Genomic DNA, 22,665 nt, shown 5'->3' with positions numbered 1-22,665 from the left:
CAATAGGGGTTATGAAATGTTTGACACACTTTGTGTATATTTAAATAAACCCCTTTTGTAAGTTAGGCTAAACTTTATTGATCTTACTCATATCTGTAACAGTCTTTAGTTGGACCGGATGGAAAAGAAAAGAAGGGAAGAAGAGAGAGGGATACCGGCGGTGCTTAAAGAGGAGGGGGGATAGAACCGTGAAGCATCATAAAGCAACAAGTTGCTGGATGTTTACAATCATTAGAGAAATCATTACATAAAACTGACATTTTAGATGTCTGCCTGCCAACAGTTTCCACAGTGACGGTAAATCAATTAGTTTTTCTCGGCACTTCACAAAGCAAAGTCTCTTCTTAACTTTGCTGCAGAACTGAAGCTCATCCTCCATACTTTTATACATCAGTGACATTCAGCATCTAATGAATTCCTCAGATGTGGGATTGGCAAGAATCTGTTTTTTGTGCATTTTCCTTCACCTGTGCTGCTTTTCCAAAGTTGAATTTGTTTGTACCTTGATAGTGGGAAGCACTAGATCCATCGCGGCACACTGGCGTGGAGTCAGGCTTCTGGCTTCCTCTCGAATTACATGCTCCTAAAGGGTAATCAGAGAGTGAATCACTGCAAAGTAAAACAAAAATTCTCACAAGTAACTTTCCTATATTCTGAATCTAGAATGTTCTATAAGACTTGTGCTCTAAACCTAGAAATGCTGCGATCTTTAAATTCTGACTAAGCTGTGAAATTAATTTTAATCATAAAAATACATTCTTGTGACTTTCAAATTACGCTTTTCTGATCTCTTAATTTAGTTTAGTAAAGATCTGACTTTGCTGTTTTTCCAAGGCACTCCTCCTGCATGGTGCAGCAAAACACAAAGAATGTTTCATGATGTGGGATGCTGAAGGAACTCTGATTTTGTTTCTACTTTTTGTAGTCTGCAAAGTTCTGCAGGAGCTGAGCGTTGAGATTAAACTGAAGCAGAAGCTGTTATAATGGAGATGCAAACACTACTTATTATTTACAGGAAATACAATCAAAAGGTATTAATTTGCAAGTATTGTCGAAATTGTTCTTTTTTTTATTTATTTATTTTGTACGGGATGTTGTGAGTTGAAATTTGATACATTTATGAACGAGTATCACAAAATTTAGAATGCAGCAAACCTTTTTCCCATGACAATAAAAGTCATAAAAATATGTGAGTTCAGATTGATTTAATTATAATTATGAATTATAAATGGATGAAAAAGCTCCAAGCAACAAAGACAGGAACACGCCCATGTGCAAGCTGATAAACTGTACACAGATGTTGCCTTAAAGGACATCCGGCAGAGCAGCACACACAACACAGAGAGGTGAAACTCTTGTCCGTGTTTGTGCTGCAGAATTGTTGGAGCTCCGTTTGCACTCTCCCTATATGACTCATAGCTAAAATACCTCTCCAAGGTGCTGTAGCGTTAGTGAAACCATAATGTTGCCAATGAATCACTCCAGTGCCTCATTGCACAGAGCTCAGAGGATCAGCCTTCCTCTGCTCTCATCAGCAGTTTAAAACCTGGCCTGTCGGGTTTTACTGATTTATGATATACACTAAAAACCTAACATTATCTGATTTACATTATGTGTCTGAATGAAATGCTCTTCTTCTTCTTTATATTTTTTATTTTCAATATTCCATCATTGCTCCTAGCTTTATGTTGAATTGTAATTTCATTTAAGAGTTAAAAAGTGCAGCTTAATGATCTGATATGGATCTTCATTGTAATTTTTACACAAAGATAATCATTAATCTAAAAAAATATATATTTTAAAATGGAATTTTCAAATAGTGTCTTGTATAAGACCAAATGACTGTTAAAGCTGTGTTTGTAATTAAATTGACCCCACCCACATTCATTAATAGTCACCAACAGCTGACATTTAAATAGAACTAAGACTTTAGTCCAGGTTTAGCCCATTGTGCATACAGTGTGAGGTTTTTCCATTTTGATCATGAATCTAAAATCAGGCAGCATTATGATATCAATTTTTTATATAAGGGAGGGGGTGGGGGAGGCAGAAGACTTTGAAAGGGTGGCAAAATACCAGAGAGGAGAGGATGAAAAATATTTGTTTTTAATAGTTTCATTGGTATCATTGTTTGTTTTTTATTTAAAAATGTTTCCTTTGTTATTTTTGCAATTCTTTTTGATAAATTCTTAATCTTTGTCAATCTTGATAATAATATAAACTCAAAAATCGAGGGGGGGGCAGGTATGGGGCACAGTTTTTTGGTGAAGGGGGTGGCTGCCCCACCTTGCTCCCCTGTAGCTTCGCCCCTGGTCACCAAGACCTCAGCAAATTAATTGAAGCCTAAATACAGTCGTTATTTCAAAACCCTTTTCCAAAAGAAATGTTTTTTTCTGAATCAATTTAAATAGATCATTTTATAGGCTCAGATTAGTAAAGAATAGTTTCCTAAATCATTCAGCACTGTTCTAATCATTGTAGGTTTCTTTAAATATTTCTACAAATATGTCAAACTTTTTGAACAAATTAATATAAATGAAAAGTTTATGTAAAATGTTTAATATCATTTTACAACGAAAGCTAAGAACTGGAAAGCGCTAAAAGAAAGAAAGAAAAACCAGATCAGGGAAATGCTGAACTTTGTGCTGAAGAGCTGCATTTTAAAGCATATCTCATGTATCTCACAAATGATTGATAGTCCATGTAGCAGAGACTGCGAATCACACCTTCAGTTTGGACAGCTGACCCAGGTCCTTTGCAGCACTGAAGATCATCTGAGCTCCCTGTTGCTGTAAAAACAACATTTTTCTGTCAGCACAGAGAGTGAATATGACAAAGTTAAAGTACAAAGATTACAATTTTGAAATGGGAGTCCATGTGTCCTTAGAAGTAGAGATGCCATCCTGCTTCACTTCATGAGCAGTAATTAGTGTGTTAGGAGGGTGGGAGAGAAGGCTGAACAGATGCTGGGAACGATAGGAAGACAGGTGGACAAAAACAAGGAGGTGGAAGCCAAGCTGTCAAATGAGATGCATTTTTGGACGAGAGGAGGAATCGCAGTGTATAAAACTCACGCTCTGGTCGCTCAGTGGAGGCAGAACGATAGTTCTCTCGATGGTGTTGAGCACTATTTTCCACAGTTCTTTGAGAACTCGTTTCAGCACGGTCTTCTCACAGATCTTGGCAAATAACATCAAGCTGTGAAGCGGCAGAGAGGAGCAAGTGTGAGGTCAGAACTTGCAGCACACGTCTTAGACTCAGCAAACGCAGCTGAGGGCTTCATGCACTGACATCTCGATCGATAGAAAACAAAGGTGAAAACACCTGTGACTGGCTGCACGAATGCAGCAGCTTTATGCTTTAATCTAACCCCATTGTGCAACCAAGGTCTGAGATAGGAGGAAGGATTTTAAATTTCCATATCATTAAGAGGATTTCCTGTAATACCACAGTGGCCTAAATATAGCTTTGGCAAAAAGCTTCAAAACGAGATCAGCAAAAGCAAAACACTTTTAAGAATACTGTTCATAAAAACATAAATAAATATACTCTAAGGTTCCCTATGACGTTTATCATAAGACAGTAATTCACAAAAAAATTCACAAAAAACGTATTTTGGTTTCAGTGTTCCCCACTTTCTTTAGCTATTTTGTTAATAAATCGCTTAACTTAATCAGGTTTGTCTCGCTTATCCTTGAGTTAATTTGCCTTCCCCCACCCCTTCCTGTACTTTTCTTATGTTCATCTTTTTTTTACCCCTGAGTCTCATTGGGGCTTTTTTTGCTTCAGGTCACTTTGATTGTTTGTGCAGAATGCAACTACTGAATGAAGTCGGGCTGCTCGTGCCTGCAGTCCATGGCTGCACATGCCCCGCTTATACATGTAAACACTCTCTACATTGATCCTAAGAAAATTATTTCTTCTCTCTGCACTTCTTCTATTTCTGCAACATGAAGTTGCACAATGGATTTTTGGGAGAGAAATGTCCTCAGCCAACTGCCTTTAGACAGAACCTGCTGTTTTCCAGCATTATGCAGATACACACTTTTTATCGAGAAGATCCATAAGAGGCCGAAGGACCGACTCTGCATCCAAGGCGGCGTTGCTCCCTTTGGCTGTTCCTTTCATTTGAATGAGCTCCTGGTTCATCTGTTTCACGCAGTCCTCAATCACTGGTTTGAAACTGTATAATCCAACAAGAAGAATTTGAGTCCTGAGCACTGGAGCCTTGTTTAAAATGTGTCATATATGTCACTGTCAAATTATAATTGAAGCCACTGAACTGATAATAATACCTAAATGCAGTTCTAGACATCAAAACTCACCTGGAGCCAAACACTCCGCTGAGTTCATCCAGCACAGTGTTGAGTTTGTTCTGCAGCTCCTTCAGAAGATCGCTTGCCTCTGCATCCAGCTGCAAAAGACCACAAGCTCTTTGAATGTTTGCACTAACTGTGGAGAACTCTGTGTCTCTGAAGGATGCCTCAACTGCGGTGGCTATGCTGCTGGGGAGCACCAGGTACAGAAGAGCAGCAACGTGCTGTACAGGTGGCCTCCCCCTCATTCTGCTGCCCATCTGTGCCGAGCAACACTCTGAATACCAACGGACAGCTCACCTCAGAGCGCTGCAGTGATGACTGCATGCCGTGTCATTAGACATGGTGTCAGCAAAGTAGCAGACTGCCACAGGGATACTTGTGTGCACTTGCTGCAAAAGTAACAGTGAAGACAGAATGCTATCAGCCTAGGGTGCCTCTGAGAGTTAGCCTCACTTTTACCCCCTGTGTGTAGCAAAGTGGATTATAAGTGTACTGATCAACACTTTTGCAACTACATATATTCCTTGTTTGCTCTTCAACTAGATCTAATGGAATACTTCCCTAAACATGTCAGAAGGATTTGCTAAATTGGTGCATGACACGCATGTGTTTATGCATGTCAAAAAGTCTTTGTCTAGGGGTTTGCATGTGATGGATGTGCAGAAAGGTTTGTGTCTATTAAGCTTTTTAGGGAATACTCAGAAGATGTGTGGATGCAGTTGCAGCTGCATCTTTGTGTGCTGTGATGGTTGTGTGAGAAGAGGCACACATGCATGACGGACCACCACATTGGACCCGATAAGCTCAGCCATGACGCCGCTTGACTCACATTGGAATGGCGGATGGCTCAGCTGGCATGTGATGTGTGAACTGAACTTTTTATAGACACTGTTATTCTGCACACATGCCCCTGTCTGCAGCATGTTTTCAAAGTCAGGCATGTTTGAGTGCACATGCTCACATTTCTGTCATCTCTTTGGAAGCGATTGCCCACAGAGTTTTGAGTCGTTTTTCATAAAATTAAAGCAAACGGATAACAATTTTTTTAAGGTAATGATTAAGTCTGACCTCTTATCCTCAGGTTGGTCTCATGGACTGAGATTCTCATTATTTCTTTCCTCCCAAGACTACTATGACTTAATAGGAAATCTGGCAAATTCTATCAAACTCTGTTTAGCAAACCAAGCCACCTGTCATCTCCTGGGATGAGAAAATTGTACTCTATTGATTGCCAGCTCAGTTGCAATCCAGATCCGAATGTCTTCATTTAAATTCAAAGACACTGTTTTGGGTTGATAAATAACAGAGAATTTTGTGTCAGATTGAAGATAAAGTTTTGTGCCTCGGAATCTGTAACACAATGTCCTACATAAAGTGATGAGTCACCCCCTCCCTCATTTGCAGACCCTTATATGGAAGAACTGACAAAAGTCTACTAATTAAGCTTTGTACAGGAAATAAAACACAGTGTTTGGAATTCATGGAGCACCTGGCTCCTCCATGGTATCTGGTTTCACTCCGCTCTGACTGGCATCCAGAGTCCTCCAGAGTGTACACACTCTCCCCTGACAGCCTATCAGCTGGAGCCCAACTTTACTTCACTTTCCCTGTTTCAACAATTCAATATCTACTGGCTGGCAGGTTGTTTTGCCACAGGACAGTTGATCCAGAATGACTCACAGCACCCAGTAGGACATATTTCACAAAGAGGCATCGCTGATATGAAATGAGCAAACACGGTAAAATAGTTTGGTGGGGATTTAGGGAAAAAAGCTCAACAATACGTCCAGAAATTGGACTTTTATGAGGTTATTAACCATTTAAATTGACAATATCAAGATAACAACTTACAGTAAGTAGATTGGCTTTATTTGAGCCTATTGTTGCTAAAGAAAAATTGCCAAACATTCAGGAGGGAAACCACAGTAGTCCTGCACCCCAATTACCTTTATAAAAGACTTGGAATAATACCTCAAAATTTGCTGACAGTGAAAATTCTGAATGGGATTTTGAGGCAGGAAGCTGAAGAACCACACTGTCATTTTACCTCAGGAAACAATGGCTTGCAAATGATCTAGGTTTAGATACGCAAACATATAGGCAGCAGTGATGCATTAGCTGAGGTTACAGTTGGAGAGATGTGTAAGTGTTTGAGAAGCTCAGTAAACACGGTCTGAAAAATCCTGTCCGAAGTATTTGTGCGTGCAGCTTTGGGGATTGAGAGGGACGTGTAGTGGGCTGAATGAGCACACAACAGCCTGGATTATTGTTATATAAATACTAATTTAGTCATGGGTTGGAGGTAAAAATAAAGGTGTGATCCAGTAATTTTGAGGCTAACCCCCATTTAGAGCAGGGAAGCTGGAGTAGCCTGTCCAGAGGGCTGATGATAATTCATTTTCTGTATGCTCTGCGGCACATGCTGTTGGAAGGGGCGTGGGGTGAAAAGCAGGAGGGCATGAGGGGTGGTGAGCTGGCACAGTGAGGGAGGGGGGGCGTGCTTAGTTTTATCATTCAGGAATGGGTAAAAACGGGTGTTGCACACACCTTACAGAAGGACACAACCCCCTCCTCCTGGAAACAGAGAGAAAGACAACAGAAAAGAAAATGGGAGGGAGACAGAGGACAGCAACAAGAAGCAAATCACAAGACGACACAGGTGTTAGAAACCAGAGAGAAACATGCACCAAAGTTCAAAAAGCTGTGGGGAATTTATTTCATGTTAGACTGACAGAAAAAAAAAAAAGGTAAGGTTAACACTAACAAACACATTGGGAACAATAAAGAGGTGGGGGTAGAGGAGGTTGTGACAGAGAGGTAGGCTGAGCCAAACAGATTGAAATAATACAGAAAGTCTGCATTGGATCAATTCCCTTTCAAAGAGCCTTGAGGTAGCATATTTACCAGATTCAGAGCTTATTGTAGCATCTGTTGATAAAACACTTTGGCTTCATTCACACCAAGGCACAATCAGCCAATCTGGTCCAGCTAAAATGGAAGGTTTCAATTTGCTTCAAAGTAAACGTTGGTGGGATTCGCTACAGTAAAAATGAAGATTATCCAGTCAACAAAAGATAGAAACACATTAGGACTTTGTGTTCCAGGAAGAGGAAAAAAAAAAAAAAACACAACACGATTCCAGAGAACACAATCTTTAGATAAAAAAAAATAAAAAAATCAGTGAAAAATGTGCTGCAGTTAAGAGATCTGTATTTTCTATTTATAAGATGTGCAGAGACCAGCAAGTTGAATTTATCTTGCTACTTTTTTTCTTTCTGCAGGCAACAGTAGCAATCTTCTTCAATTAAGAGGGTGTGAGTGACTGGCCTTTCTTGTTGTTTAGCCTGATCAAAAAGAACAGAAATAAAACTTTGGCATTTTCTTCTCATTTGATTTGAGTTTGCTGGACTAACGTAGTGTGAAAACTCACTTAAGCTGCGTTCACACCGAATGTGATTTGTGAGTCATGAGCGTCCAGTTTTAATGTCAAGTCAATGTACAGATGCCATCAGATGTTCTGCGGTGCATTTTTGGTGTCGTGGTGCAATGTGCTGAGTTAGTTAAAAAAAACAAAGAACTTTGGAAACTAAAACCACACAGTAATTTGTCAAACTGGGTCATAGAGAGACGGAGGTATTGCTGAAAGCGGCGGTCATTCAGACGCAGCTTCTCCAGCCGGCATGAAGCGCACCATACGGGGCGAGTCCTGAATCCAGACATGAGACGTGTTTGCCAATGCTTTGGTAAAACTCTTCAAAATACATAAACCTGATCTCCCAACATCACCCATGTCTTCCATGCATTGTCAAGAAGATATAAAGTATATGCTTCCATGCATGTAATGAGGCGAAAGCTTTTGGAGGTAGCTCCTCCCACACACGTCTGGATTGTATTTTATTGAACACATTTTTGGATAAGTGTCCAGCAAAAAATTTGACGTGTGTCAAAAGAGAGGTGTTCGACACTAATCTGGTGTGAAAGCAGCATTATTGTGACCACAAATGGGCTATAATGTGCCAAGGAGAGAAAGTACACCAAAGTCAGAGAACAAACTGTTTTCCACTATGTGGGTCTAAATCCACCCACATTTTCTCACTTTGCTGTTCCAGTGGAAGAGAGCAGATTGATGCAATAGATCAAAAACACAGTACACTCAACACACACTAAATATATACACAAAACATGCACAAACCTGCTTGCCCCCCATTGATTCAAACATCTTTTCCAGCTGCACACGGAGCTGCTGAATGTTGTTAAGGATGATGCAGGGCTGTAAAAACAACAAGAAAAGAATACAACTTTACACTTCAGTGTGGCTGAAATGTGTTTATTATTTAATGGCAGCCTTTAAAAACCCAACACATCAGGCTTCCTGACAATATCTGGCAGGAGTTTGTGAGCTTCCATCAAACAGAGCACGAGACAAAACGTCAGAAAAATCGCAAGGATAACAACCACAAAACCCATCAGTTTTGACTTCCTGACACATCATTTATACAAAGAGAAGTCTCTGAGCAGCAGACGGCAGGGAGATGCCATGCACAACACAAGAGAGACGTGTCTGCATTGAATGTGGCAGCAGGCGTTATTGATTCTCAGTCCTGCAACAAATTTAAGTGGCAACAGACATTTATCACTAATTTTTTTTTGGAAGCTGTGGATCCTTTTCTCAAACATAATATGTGCATTATTTCCTTAAAGAACAGAAGAACACAACATCTGCCCATTCTTTCAACGGTCACAAATAAAACTACAGGCAGGATTGTGCACCTCAGAGATGGATGGTGTCTTTTCATTACCCAGAAAGGCAGCTTTGTCTTAGTCTGAATACGTTGCAGCATTCCTCTAGAATATGGAAGAGTGTTGTGCCTGATATTGGTGACAGATTGGTTTCATTCTCCAAAGCGTTTAAACCATAAATAATATTTATTAAAAGAGCTTGGAGAGTGTTAACTCCTACACCAATGAACATCTCACTCGTCCTGCACCACTGTGTAATAAAATCTTGAGGGCGTAATTCCGTGCTACCTACAGCCTTGGCATGTTAGATGCCCTTCTATTAGTCCATACATGTGCATAGGAATGTTTGTATCCAGAATCAATTAAGTGTTTGAAATCTGAGAAACATTAAAGCATCCCCCCAGGTATACAATTCTGAAACATAAAAACGTTAAGGAACATGGCTAAGTCTTTGGTCCACTATCATTTGTACTTAATTTTGATGCTTGGAGCCGCAGTAGATCCTTCCGATCGATCTTTTTCCTATGCTGATGGAATTTTAAAGCATGGAAGACTGTTTCTTTTTCTATTTGTGGAAGTTTATCAAGAGTGCAAGGTGCAGGATTTTTTGTGTCAATACATGAGAGGGTAAAACGTTTCCAAAAGCTTTTCATCAATTATTCAAGCAGCCCATCAGAAAACTACACCTTTGTTGGCACTTTAACTGGAATACCATCTGCATATTAGCTCCCACTTATCTGAGGTTAAGTCAAACATCTCCACAAAAACTGTTGAGTAAGAACTGCCCCTTTTCCTGGCTATTCCAGAAGGACACAGCTGTGCTCCCAGAGCAACTAAAATATATATTCCCCCAGTGTGTTTGCAGTCTGCCAATAGGGGCCTCCTACTAGGTAGGCATGTAACACTTCACTTGGTGACATTCTTACCAAATGTCTAACCTGCTCTGTGGCTCTATCCTTTTGAGAAGCTGCTCTGTTCAAACCTTCTCCTGGGTAACTGACCTATAAATTCCATCTCCAAGGAAACCCCCAGCCAATGACCTGTGAGGGAAGCTCATGTTTGTTGTATGTCTCTGAGATCTTATCCATTTGGTAATGGTAAATGGTAAATGGCGTATACTTGTATAGCGCCTTTCTTCCTACAAGGACAAAGCGCTTTACAGTCACAGACCCATTCACCCAGTCACTCACACATTCACACACTGGTGGCGGTTCCGCTGCCAAACACAGGCGCCCGCCTACCACCAGAGGCAAGGTGGGGTTCAGTGTCTTGCCCAAGGACACTTCGACTCATGGGCGTGCAAGGCGGGAATCGAACCTGCAATATTATGATCATGGGTCGACCGCCCTACCGCTGCACCACGGCCGCCCCAAATTTGTTTAGAACCCGCAGCTCATGACTGTGGGAGAGGGCCGGAACTGACAGTTAAATTGAAAGCCTCACTTTTAAACTCAGCTTCTCCATGACACACGGGTACAAAGTCCACATCACTGTAGATACTGCCCCGGTCCTTCACTTTTACCCTCCTTCCAGTGCTCTTTTTAAAAGAGAGATCACATAAATCTCTTCACTTAAAGCCTAAGTCATGTATCCTTATGGTGCTGCAAGTTTTTGGGTTGTCTAGGCTCGCAGAGGGATGTAGAGAGGAGCTGCAACATCTTACGGGAGCGCAGGTGTGTCTTGCAGTTCCCTTGAGGCTCATGTGTCGACCTCAAGGGACAACATGAGAATAGAAAGTTTAATTGTCCTGTGTGTGGTAAGTGTACCATGAAGTATTGTAAGGATAATATAAGTTTCATGAACTTAGGACAAATGAGTGACGCTGTTGTATGGTGCCCTTAGCCCCTTACTAGCAGTGTGTGAATGACGCCTACACAAACAAAGCTCTGATTGTCTAATTTCCTAATTTCTAACAGTCAAGCTGCACACAAGGAGTGCACACTTATCATTAGGGCTGAGTATTATTACCAATGATATCCAGAACTGATTTGATTCAATTCACCAGATCCTTGATTAATTCGATTCAATTCAAATTTGAACTTACACCGTTTATACATTTAGAGCTATTTGCATAGAAATACATTAATAATCTGAATGTGTTTGAAATTATTCTGTAAGTATATAAAGCTGTTCATTTAGTCAGTAATTTATGTTTAGGTCATGTTAAGAGCGTTCCTGTAGGAAATTCTATTATACGTTAGCTAGCTTGATACTTTACTGCTGTTAGTGTTAGGTCACCAGAAAAGAAAATACATAAAAGATCGATCTTTACAACTAGGGATCAATTATTGATCCATTAAGCTTGGATCGATTCAGATTGATTAATCGATTTTATCAACCCAGCCCTACTTATCATATGAACACCACTAACGGGCTCCAAGAAGCAGGATTTGGGGGGGTTGAAAAATTCTACTCCATACGACACACCTGCGTCTAACATGTTTCACCCTTGCCTATCCTTACGTGTTGTCTAAAAGGTTGCTGCGACCTGTCACCCGTAGCACGGTCGTTGAAAAATGTGCATGAAGATTTTTGCTCTCTGAATAAAACGCACCATCCCCTTTCTGTTTTGGAAGAAAATGGGTAAGATCACTTTTGTCTTTTGGTTAAATTATAAAAAGAGAATAAAGTGTTTGATCCCTTTTTAATGTTGATGGGAAAACTAAACAAGAAATACAATGCTGCAGCAAAAATGTGATTTGGGAGCAAGTGGGATCATGGAGGTTTTCACAGAGAAGCCAAAATATATAAGTGCGTCTGGGAAAATGGAAACATCTCATGTTCTCCCTGGATTATATGTAATGAGCCTGTCGATGCTATAAAGAAACATCTGCCTTCTCTGCTTCAACACTGTTATCTCTCACTTCAGCCATTATGACTACACTGGATAATTAGGCCACTCACAAAGCTGTAGGTTTAGACACTAAACAGCCCACAGAGAAAATATCAACGACTTGTCCCCATCCACTTGAACTATGGGAAAAATTATTGCATCTTTTTTAATGGAGACACTGCTCCGTGTTGCTGCAGAGTAGAGATTAAAAATGTGTCGAAAGTTTCTTCACTGTCTCCATGCCAACTGCTTCTGGAGGTGCTAATCAAAGTCAAAGTTTTTATCTGACAACTTCATTTAGGATTTGCATTATTGCAAAAAAAAAAAAAAAAGCACAACGTAACTTTTAAATTAAAATAATTTTAGGGGGCACTTACCACATTTTCCTTATTTAAATGCAAGGGAAAGTCCTTGGAAATGATTGCTGCGTACTGCAGAAGAACTTTATTGATAGTCTGTAAGGATTAAAAGACACTGTTATTGATGGCTCATTTATTAAGGATTATATTTGGTATTTTCAGTTAATTGGCAAAGAATCTAAACAGAATGGATGCACTTAGCAGTCAGTTCTGATCAACAGCAATCAGTTTAACTGTGAGTTATTACTGGAAACAGGAATTTTTGGGGTTCACTGGGCGGCTATCTCACAGAGCCTGACCTTTGCAAAGCGGCACATGAAGTGAGCCAGAGCCTGTGGGTTCGGGCACTCCAGCTTTTTGATGATCTCAAAGCTCTGGTTTAGCTGAGTGAACACATCCACTACTGAACAGGAGAAGAGGGCGTGCTCCGAGGTTTGCTGGAACTGTGAGAGAGGGAAATGGGTGAACAGATTTAGATGGAAGCAGACAGACGAGCAGAGAAGAAAAACAGACCGAAAAGCTCAGACATGAAGAGCTTTCTTATGGTTAGAACTGAACATTTGATCTGTTACAACTTCAATCACACACCACTGCTCTAGACCCCTCAAGCATGATGATCGGTTGGCTTATGTGGACACTCAGTGATGGCTGAGATGAACTAATAAACTGATGTGGAAGTCAGTCTGAATTGAATTCTCATCTGTGTGAGTGGCTACCCCCTTTAGGGGAGATTTGTCTGAGATGAAATCTCAAGGTAGCTGTTGGAGGTCTTTACTTTTTGCAACTTTAAGAATGAATGTTTCTTTTGCTTTGGAAAAAGCTCATTAAGTTAGCAGATAAATTACATTTCTATTTGGCTGTCTCCACTATAATCAAATAAAATGAAAGTGAATAAAATAAAAGCTAATAATGAATCATTGGTACTGAATGCTGCTAAAAGTATAGTGTAGAGATAACTTTGCAAACCTTTTACATAAAAGATTTATCAACTAGATAGTGCTGACTAACTGTTGGTGTTTCTTTGGGTTACAGGTTGTTCTGGTACATTGACACAACTAGTAATATTAGCAAAATGGTAATTCTAAAAGAGGAGTATGGTAAATTAAAATATGCATTAATGTAAAGCTATTTCTGCTAGCAGCTTCCATTCACTAAGTTTTTAACATTTAAAATTGTACTAAAACAGTCTAAATGGCTTTCAAATATGTTAACTAAATAATTCAGTAGTAGGACTTGTTAGCTATGTAGAAAATACATTTAATTGATTTTGTGTATTTAGCTTTCTCTCTAGATGCTTCAAGAATTACGGTTTTGTAATTCCACCTTGCTTTTTGGTTTGGTTGGACAGAAGTTGTGTAGGACTTATGGAACATTTATGAAAATGTCATGTAATTTTAGGGCTGTAATAAATGCTCAATAAAAATGTTTAATAAATAGCTAATTAAGGAAAAAAATGAAATATGCTTAGGAATCTTTATTTTCCACATAATTGAACTGAAGAAAAATGCTAAAAGTTTACACTTGAAAAATAATGAGGGCACCAAACAAGTGCAGGAACATGGAAATAAAAGGATGACAAAAAGCAAAAAGAAATGTGTTGAAATTTACAACTTTTAACAGGAGACAAAACTAGTAGAATTCTCCCGACCAATATTTTTTAGCTAAAATGTTTCAACTCCTACAAGAAAGAACAAGGAGTGAGGTCCACTGATGGCCAAATGAACTCATAGAAGTCCTCCCAAAAGTTCAACTGAAGCACTGACACTGTGGCAATTTCATAGCAGAAGTTAATATAGCATAGTTAGAATCTGATATTGTTTTTGTTCATTTATACTAATTATTTTAAGCACTTCCGCATATTAGAAAAGGACATTACATACTTGATAGTAGACTTCAGCTGTAGGAAACAGTAAAAAAAACAAACACTAACAATATATATATATTTTTATATTGTTTTTTATGCTATTGGAAGAAACCCCAGTAAAAACAAGTATAGTGCTTTGACAGATGGCTTTTAGAATACCTGAAGAAACAAATACAGAAAAAAATGTTTTAAAAAAGTGTTTAATTGGATTACATCTTCCTTAAGATGGTAATTTTGTGTTCCCCTGCATGGGACATTTTCCAAATAGAATAAATCTTTCCTCCCACTGGTTCATAAAGAACTCTGTGAACCACTGCTTTCAAACAGAGCATATAAATTGTTTATGACATGTTCAATCTGTCTTCACTTGTTTTAAAACCACAGCTCGGGGCAAATAAGGTGAACTTATAAAAAGCTTTCATTATTCCACTTAAACAGAAGGAGATTTAAGCTTTAGAAAAAACAAAAACCAGACACTTAGCGTTGGTTGAAAGGAGTAAGAACTATTCTTCAATAACAGGACAAAAAAGTATATATGTATGTATAAAATATGTTATGTAAATTAGATAGAGTGCTCCAGTGTGAAAATGGTGGTAAAACACATAAATTTATTTTTAGTTTTGTAAGCTTTTTTTTCCACAGCCCCTTCAGCTTTTTAGGCTCCAAAAATCCTGTTTTCTGTTTATGTTTCACATCAATTTTTTATTGAAACTGTAATTTGAATTCATGTCGTGTCATTTCTCAAGGTGAGAGTTGTTTTCTACTGAGCAAAATATTGTTCTCCTCTAGGACTAAATTGACTCTCAGCAGGCCAATCCCCTCTAGTAAGATGCTTCAAATGTGTGAACTAATATAAAATTGAATGCAATACTCACTCCATCTTTCTTGTCCCTTTCAAGAGCTCCATTGAGGAAGTCCATGGCAACGTCTTCATTCTCATCAAGCCACTGGATGACAAAAGGCTCAAACCATCTAAGGAATAGAAAAAAACATTTATGTACAGTTTTCTTGACATAATTTACAAAAATGAACAAAGTCAAAGGCCAGGGAGTTTGCTACTTAAACTAGGATTAGTTAGAGTTGGTGTTTTTTAAAGTTTAAATCCTGATTAAAGTAGGGGATAGAAGGAGAAGCAGGTGTCTACCTGGGAGTGGACAAAGTGCAAAAGTCTATTTGCTGTTGGACTAACAATTGTGTCCTTCAGTCTCTTATTTCATTGTTTATTTTAATGTCTGACTTTGTCCTCAATGAATGTCCCCTTAAAACTTGCTGACTACTCTCACTAAGGACATCCACCACATGAGGAAAGACCAATAAAGAAAAACATGGCGACTGGAAGGGTGAGACTGCACATGCGAGTGAGGGATCAGTGGAGCTGGAAACGGTGTTTGAGTGACAGCATTGAAGACGTGGAGGTCAAGTCATTACATTGATGGCCTGCTTGGGTGGTAAAGGGCACAGTGTTCCCTGATTGCTGTACATGTGTTTACATCACAGCTAAGTGTGACTTTGCATGCAACAAGATTTGTACTGTAAATGTGTCCCTTCATCAAACACACGCTCTTTTAAAAGCTCACTTTGAACACAGAGGAAGAGGAGTTTTACAGATTCAGTTTTTTTTCTCCTAGTTTATCAATACTTTGAAAACAGTTTATCAATGAGTGGTTTATGCTCATTTGAGCTTATTTTAGTTAATTTCCACCGTAAAAATGTTCAGAATTCACTCAGATTAGGAAACAATGGATATTTCATTCCTAATAATGATGTGCAATAACTCACAGACAGTTGAAATGCTCTTAAACAATGAGAAAAATAGAAAAATTATAGTGCTCATTAAATTAAATAAGAACAAAATACATGAAACTTTAGACAGGAGCAATTTGACTTTTTTCAAATTTCACACAATTGCATATATTTTCCTGATAAAGATACAGATGGAAGGCAAAAAAAAAAAAAAGAAAAAATGTATATTTGTGTTCCGGAACAACAATTTGCATGAATCCTTTATGTAAATCTGTGTTTAAATCTTTAAATCTCAGTGTTTTAGTGGGATGGCAGCGAGAAAAAACAAGAATCTTCCAGCTTTTTGCAAGTGCACAACTCAAACCGCTGCCTCAGCATTGTGCCACACTGGTATTTTTGTGATGTGCCATAGGTGACTTAGCCATCTGTTAAGCCACCATTAATGCTCAACATTATATAGAACGTTTGAAATAACATATGGTGCCATCCAGATGAGGACAACACAACTTACTGCTGCCAGCGCTTTCTACTGCTTAGATCGGTATCTAAATTAGGCTTGTCCTCCTTCCACTTGCTTTAATCTGCTTGTTTTCAGACATTAAATTCCTGTTTTAATCACCTACGTTACAACACTTTTTCTAATAAGCCAAGTCTCTACTATATTTATAATTTGGTTATGTGTCTGTGTGTACAAACTTACAAAGAATACTCAGGAGGAACCCCCTTGAAGGCCGGTAGGTCACGAACGTACTCGTTATGAAACCATTTGACCTTGAAGTGAAGATTCATGTATTCGGTGCTTTTGCATAGGCGGTGCTTGTCGTGCTCTGGAATGCAGATGACAGATATTAAGACAAAAATGCTCTGCTAAGGAGGTCACATTTACAGAAAAATTACTTTGAATAAAAAAACTCCAAGACAGGTTGGTTAATCATAAAAATGTTTTTTTTTCTATGAAACAGACAGCCTTTTAAATGACTCACAAGAACAAAAACAGACTTTAACTTGCTATAATAAGTAATAAGTGAACATAAAATATGGAACAGCAGTGTTGCCTCTAATACAGCCTTTTTGAAAATAAAAAATAAATTCAAAAAATGAAAAAGCAGTCTGCAACCAGTAAGGGTTGAAAAACACATCAATAAAACAAAATACCTTCATCCCTTTGTGCTATGTAGGTACTGACACACATTTATGTTTTCAGCAGCAAAATTACGCGCTCTAAATGTGTTATATTATATATTAAATCACATTGCCTAGTGCCGGAAAATCCCCAGCTCCACTCAGAACTGTTTCTTGGCTCAGAAAAAAAAACCTCAGGAACATTAAAAAGAGCTCAATAAGTCAAACTGTGGTTACTTTAGTGAAACTGATTTAAATCTAAATATGTCTCTATCTGCTTAAAGACAGGAAATGACTGCATTTTAAAACGACGATTAAAATTTGCAAAGTGTTATAAGAGAAAAATTCCGTATTGACACAGTAACAGGGAAAAAGAAATAAAGTGAATAATACGTAAATGTTGAAAAAAGAGGAACTGATATGAGAGAATGTTCAGCTGAAGTGCTGATGTAATGGCTACACCCTCATCAGGAGGCAATTTCAACAACAAAAAATCAAATAAAGAAGAGGGAGCCATGTCACAATATCACAGAGGATCTTTGGAAACTTTGTTTTAGCATGCAAGGGAAACGCTGCAATTTATCAGTGCAGCACAGAAAGAACAGGAAGCAGAGCAAAGACCACTGAGTAAGTTAGAACTAAATACACAGGAGACCAAATGCTCACAAAGGGGAGGGGCAAATGCTGTGATGGTCATGCTAACCGTGGCTGAACAGCCGTAAATGCATGTCCTGTGGGAGCTTAAGTAATAATTACAACGATTCCCATGAGTGACACAATAAAGAGAGCAGCTGCCCACCGAGTGACTCCGACTGGATTCTTTTTCGACCACATTTTAATCAGCTTATAAAAACCAAATGCTTCTGTGTGATGTTGTTCAAACAGAATGACAGGTTTGCAAAGGTGCTGCAGACTAATCAATGAATCAAAAACGAAAAACTCAAACTGATGGCGGTCAATAAATATTTAGCTGGACAGCATGTGTGTTCTGTCGTTCACTGGTTTGTATTTGGTTGATTTAAAGTCAAATTTTACTCTTCCATGCCCTTCATAGCATCCTAGTTGAAAAGGGTATAGCTAAATCTTCATTTTGCTGAAAATGGTCAAACAGGTGGAGAAAGCAAATGTGTCAGATGTTACACAACAGCCAATGAGACTGTTTTAGAGCTGGGTGTGAGGATTGTGCTCTTTCTCAGTTTCATCTCCTTGCTTAAGTTTACCCACTTCATATGATCTGTGCCATTATATCTTGTAATGTATGTAGCCTGTTCTTTTTTATCAATAGGTATTTTAATTTTCACTGTCTTATAATTGTATTTTTCTTGTCTATCCTTTTAATAGATATTTTCAATTATTGTTTTAATTGTTCTTTTTAGCTTTAAAGGTAGACAATTTTAACATCTGTCCAGGGACAACAAATGACAAATCGCGGCTGGGGTAATTCTGGCTCATTGCAGTGATGCTTTTAATGTGCACTGTCCCTGAGGAAAAAGAAAAAAAAAAAAGACAATTTAGTTAATTTACAAAGGGAACTATAAAACACATAACCACACGATTTGTAATGCCTTTACTTATGAGTTCCCTTTGTTGTAGAAATGCAAATGTTTGTCTGGTGTTTAGCATTACAACCACAAACATAAAAGAATCAAGTGTTTCAAAGTAAAATAATTTCTATTGATATTGTAATCTCTTTGATGTCGATTTCAATTACTATTTGTTTGAAAAAAAATGTATAAAAAGAAACCTAGTTCATTATTTCATCAATGAATCACTATTTGCAGAAATTGTTACAAAATACACAGTTTGCCTTCACTGAGGGCCAGCCGTTTCTGTTCTGCGTCACTAGAACTGTCAGAACTCAGTTTCCCACAATGCATTGTTTTTGAATTGTTATTTTTGAGTTTTGTTTTTTTTTTTTCAAATAAAAAGCAACCAGTTGTGCAAAAACTTTGGATGCTGTACATGTTCCAAAACATTTTTAATGCAATGTTACAAATCACCTTTTGACCATGTTTCTTGTGCTTTATTTTTTTTTTAAAAAAGCACTGAAAAAGTATTAAAAATGATATGTTCCTCCCTTCATTTCAGTTGCACTGGTCGAAATTGGATTTATAGAGCAATAACAGCAAATATTCGTTTTGACCTCGGAAAAAAAAGAGTTTCACTTATAAAATTATATGATGCTGTTTTTAAAGCCTGACTGGCCCATGGCAGCATCACGAAATGCAGCTGCCAGACTTTCCTCCTGCAGACCTGAGTCTAAAATCAGGCTGGCATTTTTGGTGCGGGCCATTTGGAATTTTATTTTACGCTTTGTGCAGGTAAAAAGGGGTTAGTACTTACAAAACAATATACGTCTGTTAGGTTTTTTTTGGCTTTCCCCCAGGAGGCTGGCAGCTGTTTTGTTTTTTTATAATTACTTTGCCAGCTTTAGATGACATACTCAGTTAGGGGAAGAAAAACATCACTGCCACATTCATTTGTTTTCTAAACTCTCTCCATCCTGCTGAAAGGGTTCTGAAAGAGCCTTTTAACCGCTGCTGTTGGTGAGAGTCAAGGCACACCACTGTAGGCAATGTGAAATCACTAACTAGACATTTTCTGGACTGTTCACCTAATGAGGCAACCTGTGGGCACGATGGCTGCATGTGGCTGTAAAAACACATGATGGCTTCCAAAATAGGATCTGAAAAGAGATTCAGTTTGTCTTTTTTTAACGTCTGCCGGTAATTGTGCATCCACCCATTTTGTTTAGGCTGCATTTGATCCAGCATACAACTAACCATGAAATCCATTTCTCTTTGGCCTACATCTAATTTTGGTTCAGCAGATGTTGCAGTTTTACGCAAATTAAACGTTGATAATGGAGAGGCCACATCCAAATAATTATCTAAACCACTTCACAGAAAATCTATGAAAGACAAGAACATTTTCCAACCCGTTTCCAACGTCCAGTACGTTTGCACATACATTCAAAGATTGCACATTCATCCATCCACAACGTTAAAGACGGTCTGAATCCACATAGCCTGGTTCCCTGGATGCTGTTCTTAATCCTGATAAGAGCCCTGGCCTAAACACTGATGAATAGCATAAAACCTGCTGCTCCACACTTCTATCAAGACTCAGGGAGAGATATTTACATGAACTCAATTTACAAAGTACCTGCATGATGCCTTCAAACACATTGTCACTTTCAGAAAAAAAGAGATTTCTGAGCCAACTTTGTTGTTGACTACAGCTTTTGTATAAAAAAGCTGCAAAGGAAATAATTAAATACATTAGAAGTACCTTCAGCACTTTGTTTATTCCATGAATTCTGGGATAAAAAAATTACAAACATGAAACGGTTACCTCATGGCTTCCAGCCCTGAACTATAAAACATCTGTTTTTAAGAGACCATAACTTTCAAGGCAGAGGTGTTCTCGATGACTGAAACTGCAAAGGTCTTACCTGAATTCATCTTTTCAGTTTATAACACAGAAGGACCTGGTTGTGTGCCTGCTATGAATGCTGATTCCACGTGGTTTCACAGGAGACATGCATCTGCAGCTGCTGCAGAGGATGTGCATGTCGGCACAGTGGAATCTACTGTGACAGTGCCGCCCTAATAAGTCAGTTGACATCTCAAAGCAGCTTCACATGAATGAAATGGACACACACAAACAGATTAACAATCTCATCATTCCCTTAGCAGGCGCCAGCTGCACAAACCCCATGAAAGTTTCCAAGAAAGTAAATGGAGCGAAAAAGGAAAAGTTTCTTTACTGTGTATATTCAGGTAATGTTTACATGTTTTCCTTCACAGAAAAATAAATAAAATGAAATCTTAAAACATAAGTGTTGTGTAGCTGCCTTTGCTTGATAAGGAGAAAGCTATCTTTTTAGCCCAGCTTTGTTTAGGAATGTGCACAACAGATTTTTCACTTCTTAAAAAATGAAGGAAAATGGGACAAAGCAATTGTTTATGTCTTGAAATAGGTCAGTATCGCTGGAAAGATGAATAAATGTCTGCATAATCAGAGCATATCTTATACTTAACATTTCCAGCAAAATATTAAATACAAAACTTAATCATATCATTCAAACTATGAAGGTGAGATCTTTTAGAGGATATTGTTCTTAGCTTAGCAGCTGTGCTTAAATTATTCAAATAACAATTTTACAAAATTCCCCCAAACTCTCCAACGCACATCTTTCTTAACTGCATGTCCTGCAGAGCTGTATAGAAATAGCTGATTTTTCATTTGCTAAATGTTAACTTAGTATTTTGTTTTAAACTGTAACAAATTACCTAAAACATATGCGTTAAACAGCATGGCAAAGGGAAACTTGATCACAAGGGGAAAAAGTTAATGAGGGCTGATCTGAAACGATATATTTTGATTTTCTGTAACCCTTGTGCTATCCTAGGCACTTCAACGTTGGGAATTGGGTCATCTAGACCCACTAGACAGTGCGCTGAACATTTTTTCTTCAATGATTTGTGAACCTCACTGGTGTCCATAGATTACATGAAATCTTTCCCCCTTTATCCACTTTTGTCATGGTGGGGAGAACACGTCAATGTAAGGGTGGGGTCATCTAAGATAGCACAAGGGTTAAAGTTACGAATTCATAAGTAAATATGATCAGAAGAAGCTAGCAATAAGTAGTTCCCAGATTTACACACAAAAACAAAGCATTTGACATCGTAAAGCTTGTGTTTCAAAAGTGCAATACAAATAAAGTTTGATTTGATTTCAAAAACAAAAAAAAGTCCATTGAGAAAGAAGAAAGAAACAAGAATTTCACCAGTTGAGGCTATAGAAAAAAAGATTTCCTTGTCTATCGGCTGCTCCCTTTTGGGGTTCTCCACAGAGAATCTTCTGTCTCCATCTAATTGTGCCCTCTGCATCCTCCTGACTTACACCAACCACCCTCATGTCCTCCATTACCAAATCATGAACCTCCTCTTTCATCTTTTTCATAGTCCTCTTTCCTGGCAGCTCCAACCTCAACATGCTTTTACCAACAAACACAATGACAGTTAAACTAATACGAGAAATTGAAAAACAGCAAAACGCAAGCATGCCAATAAAAGGGTAATGTACCAGACAAAATCACAACAACAAAAGACACAAAAGCATGAATGGGGGTGAAAACAGTGTTTTGCTTCTTAAAATCATACTTGTGCTTTTTAAAATAAAGATTTATCATGTGGTGTCAAGCTTATCGTCTGCATTTGAGTCTTACAGCCACCTTTCCTGATATGATCAGTTAAAAACACAAATGCGATCTTTCATGATCTGAGCAGATTGGATCACATGGCTGCCAGAGCCTATCCCTGCCACTTGTGGGCGAAGGCAGGGGACATCCTGGACAGGTCGCCAGTCTGTGGCAGGGTCACAAATCACACACCCCTACACACTCACATTCAATTTAGAGTAACCAATAACCTATGAAGCATGTTTTTGGACGGTGGGAGGAAGCTGGAGTCCCCGGAGAAAGCCCATGCATGCGCAGGGATTTTGATTTATGCAATTTTAACGTCCACAGAACTGCTGTTGGTGTCACATGAATCCCATCCCCCCTCTTCACAACTGCCACACACAAAAATCCAGAAGGGCTTAACGTACCATATAAGTATGTCTTAATGTGTGCATCTCTTGTAAACTTGCAGCACCACCGCTGACACTGAAATA

The 22,665-nt window shown here is 38.5% G+C and overlaps 1 protein-coding gene across 4 annotated transcripts in view; it reads right to left on the bottom strand.

The window, feature by feature from the left end:
• Positions 1-22,665, bottom strand: part of unc13c (unc-13 homolog C (C. elegans)) — a 130,944-nt gene that overhangs the window by 9,061 nt on the left and 99,218 nt on the right. For 2 of the 4 annotated variants that reach the window (XM_020700036.3, XM_020700039.3), the window contains exons 19-29: positions 16,559-16,685; positions 14,991-15,087; positions 12,551-12,694; positions 12,270-12,347; positions 8,512-8,589; positions 6,867-6,893; positions 4,326-4,414; positions 4,046-4,183; positions 3,075-3,198; positions 2,727-2,789; positions 503-583 (exon numbers count right to left, since the gene is read on the bottom strand). In XM_020700036.3, coding sequence (XP_020555695.2) covers positions 503-583; positions 2,727-2,789; positions 3,075-3,198; positions 4,046-4,183; positions 4,326-4,414; positions 6,867-6,893; positions 8,512-8,589; positions 12,270-12,347; positions 12,551-12,694; positions 14,991-15,087; positions 16,559-16,685 — 1,046 coding nt within the window. The remainder of the gene's footprint in view (positions 1-502; positions 584-2,726; positions 2,790-3,074; positions 3,199-4,045; positions 4,184-4,325; positions 4,415-6,866; positions 6,894-8,511; positions 8,590-12,269; positions 12,348-12,550; positions 12,695-14,990; positions 15,088-16,558; positions 16,686-22,665) is intronic. The other 2 variants (XM_020700044.3, XM_078945307.1) reach the window with 1 other exon arrangement.

Source organism: Oryzias latipes, chromosome 3 (genome assembly GCF_053564925.1).
Source record: "Oryzias latipes strain Hd-rR chromosome 3, Olatipes_Hd-rR_3.1".
NCBI classification, from domain to species: Eukaryota; Metazoa; Chordata; class Actinopteri; order Beloniformes; family Adrianichthyidae; genus Oryzias; species Oryzias latipes.
Note: the sequence above shows the minus strand (reverse complement) of the source record. Positions and strands in the feature narration are given on the sequence as shown.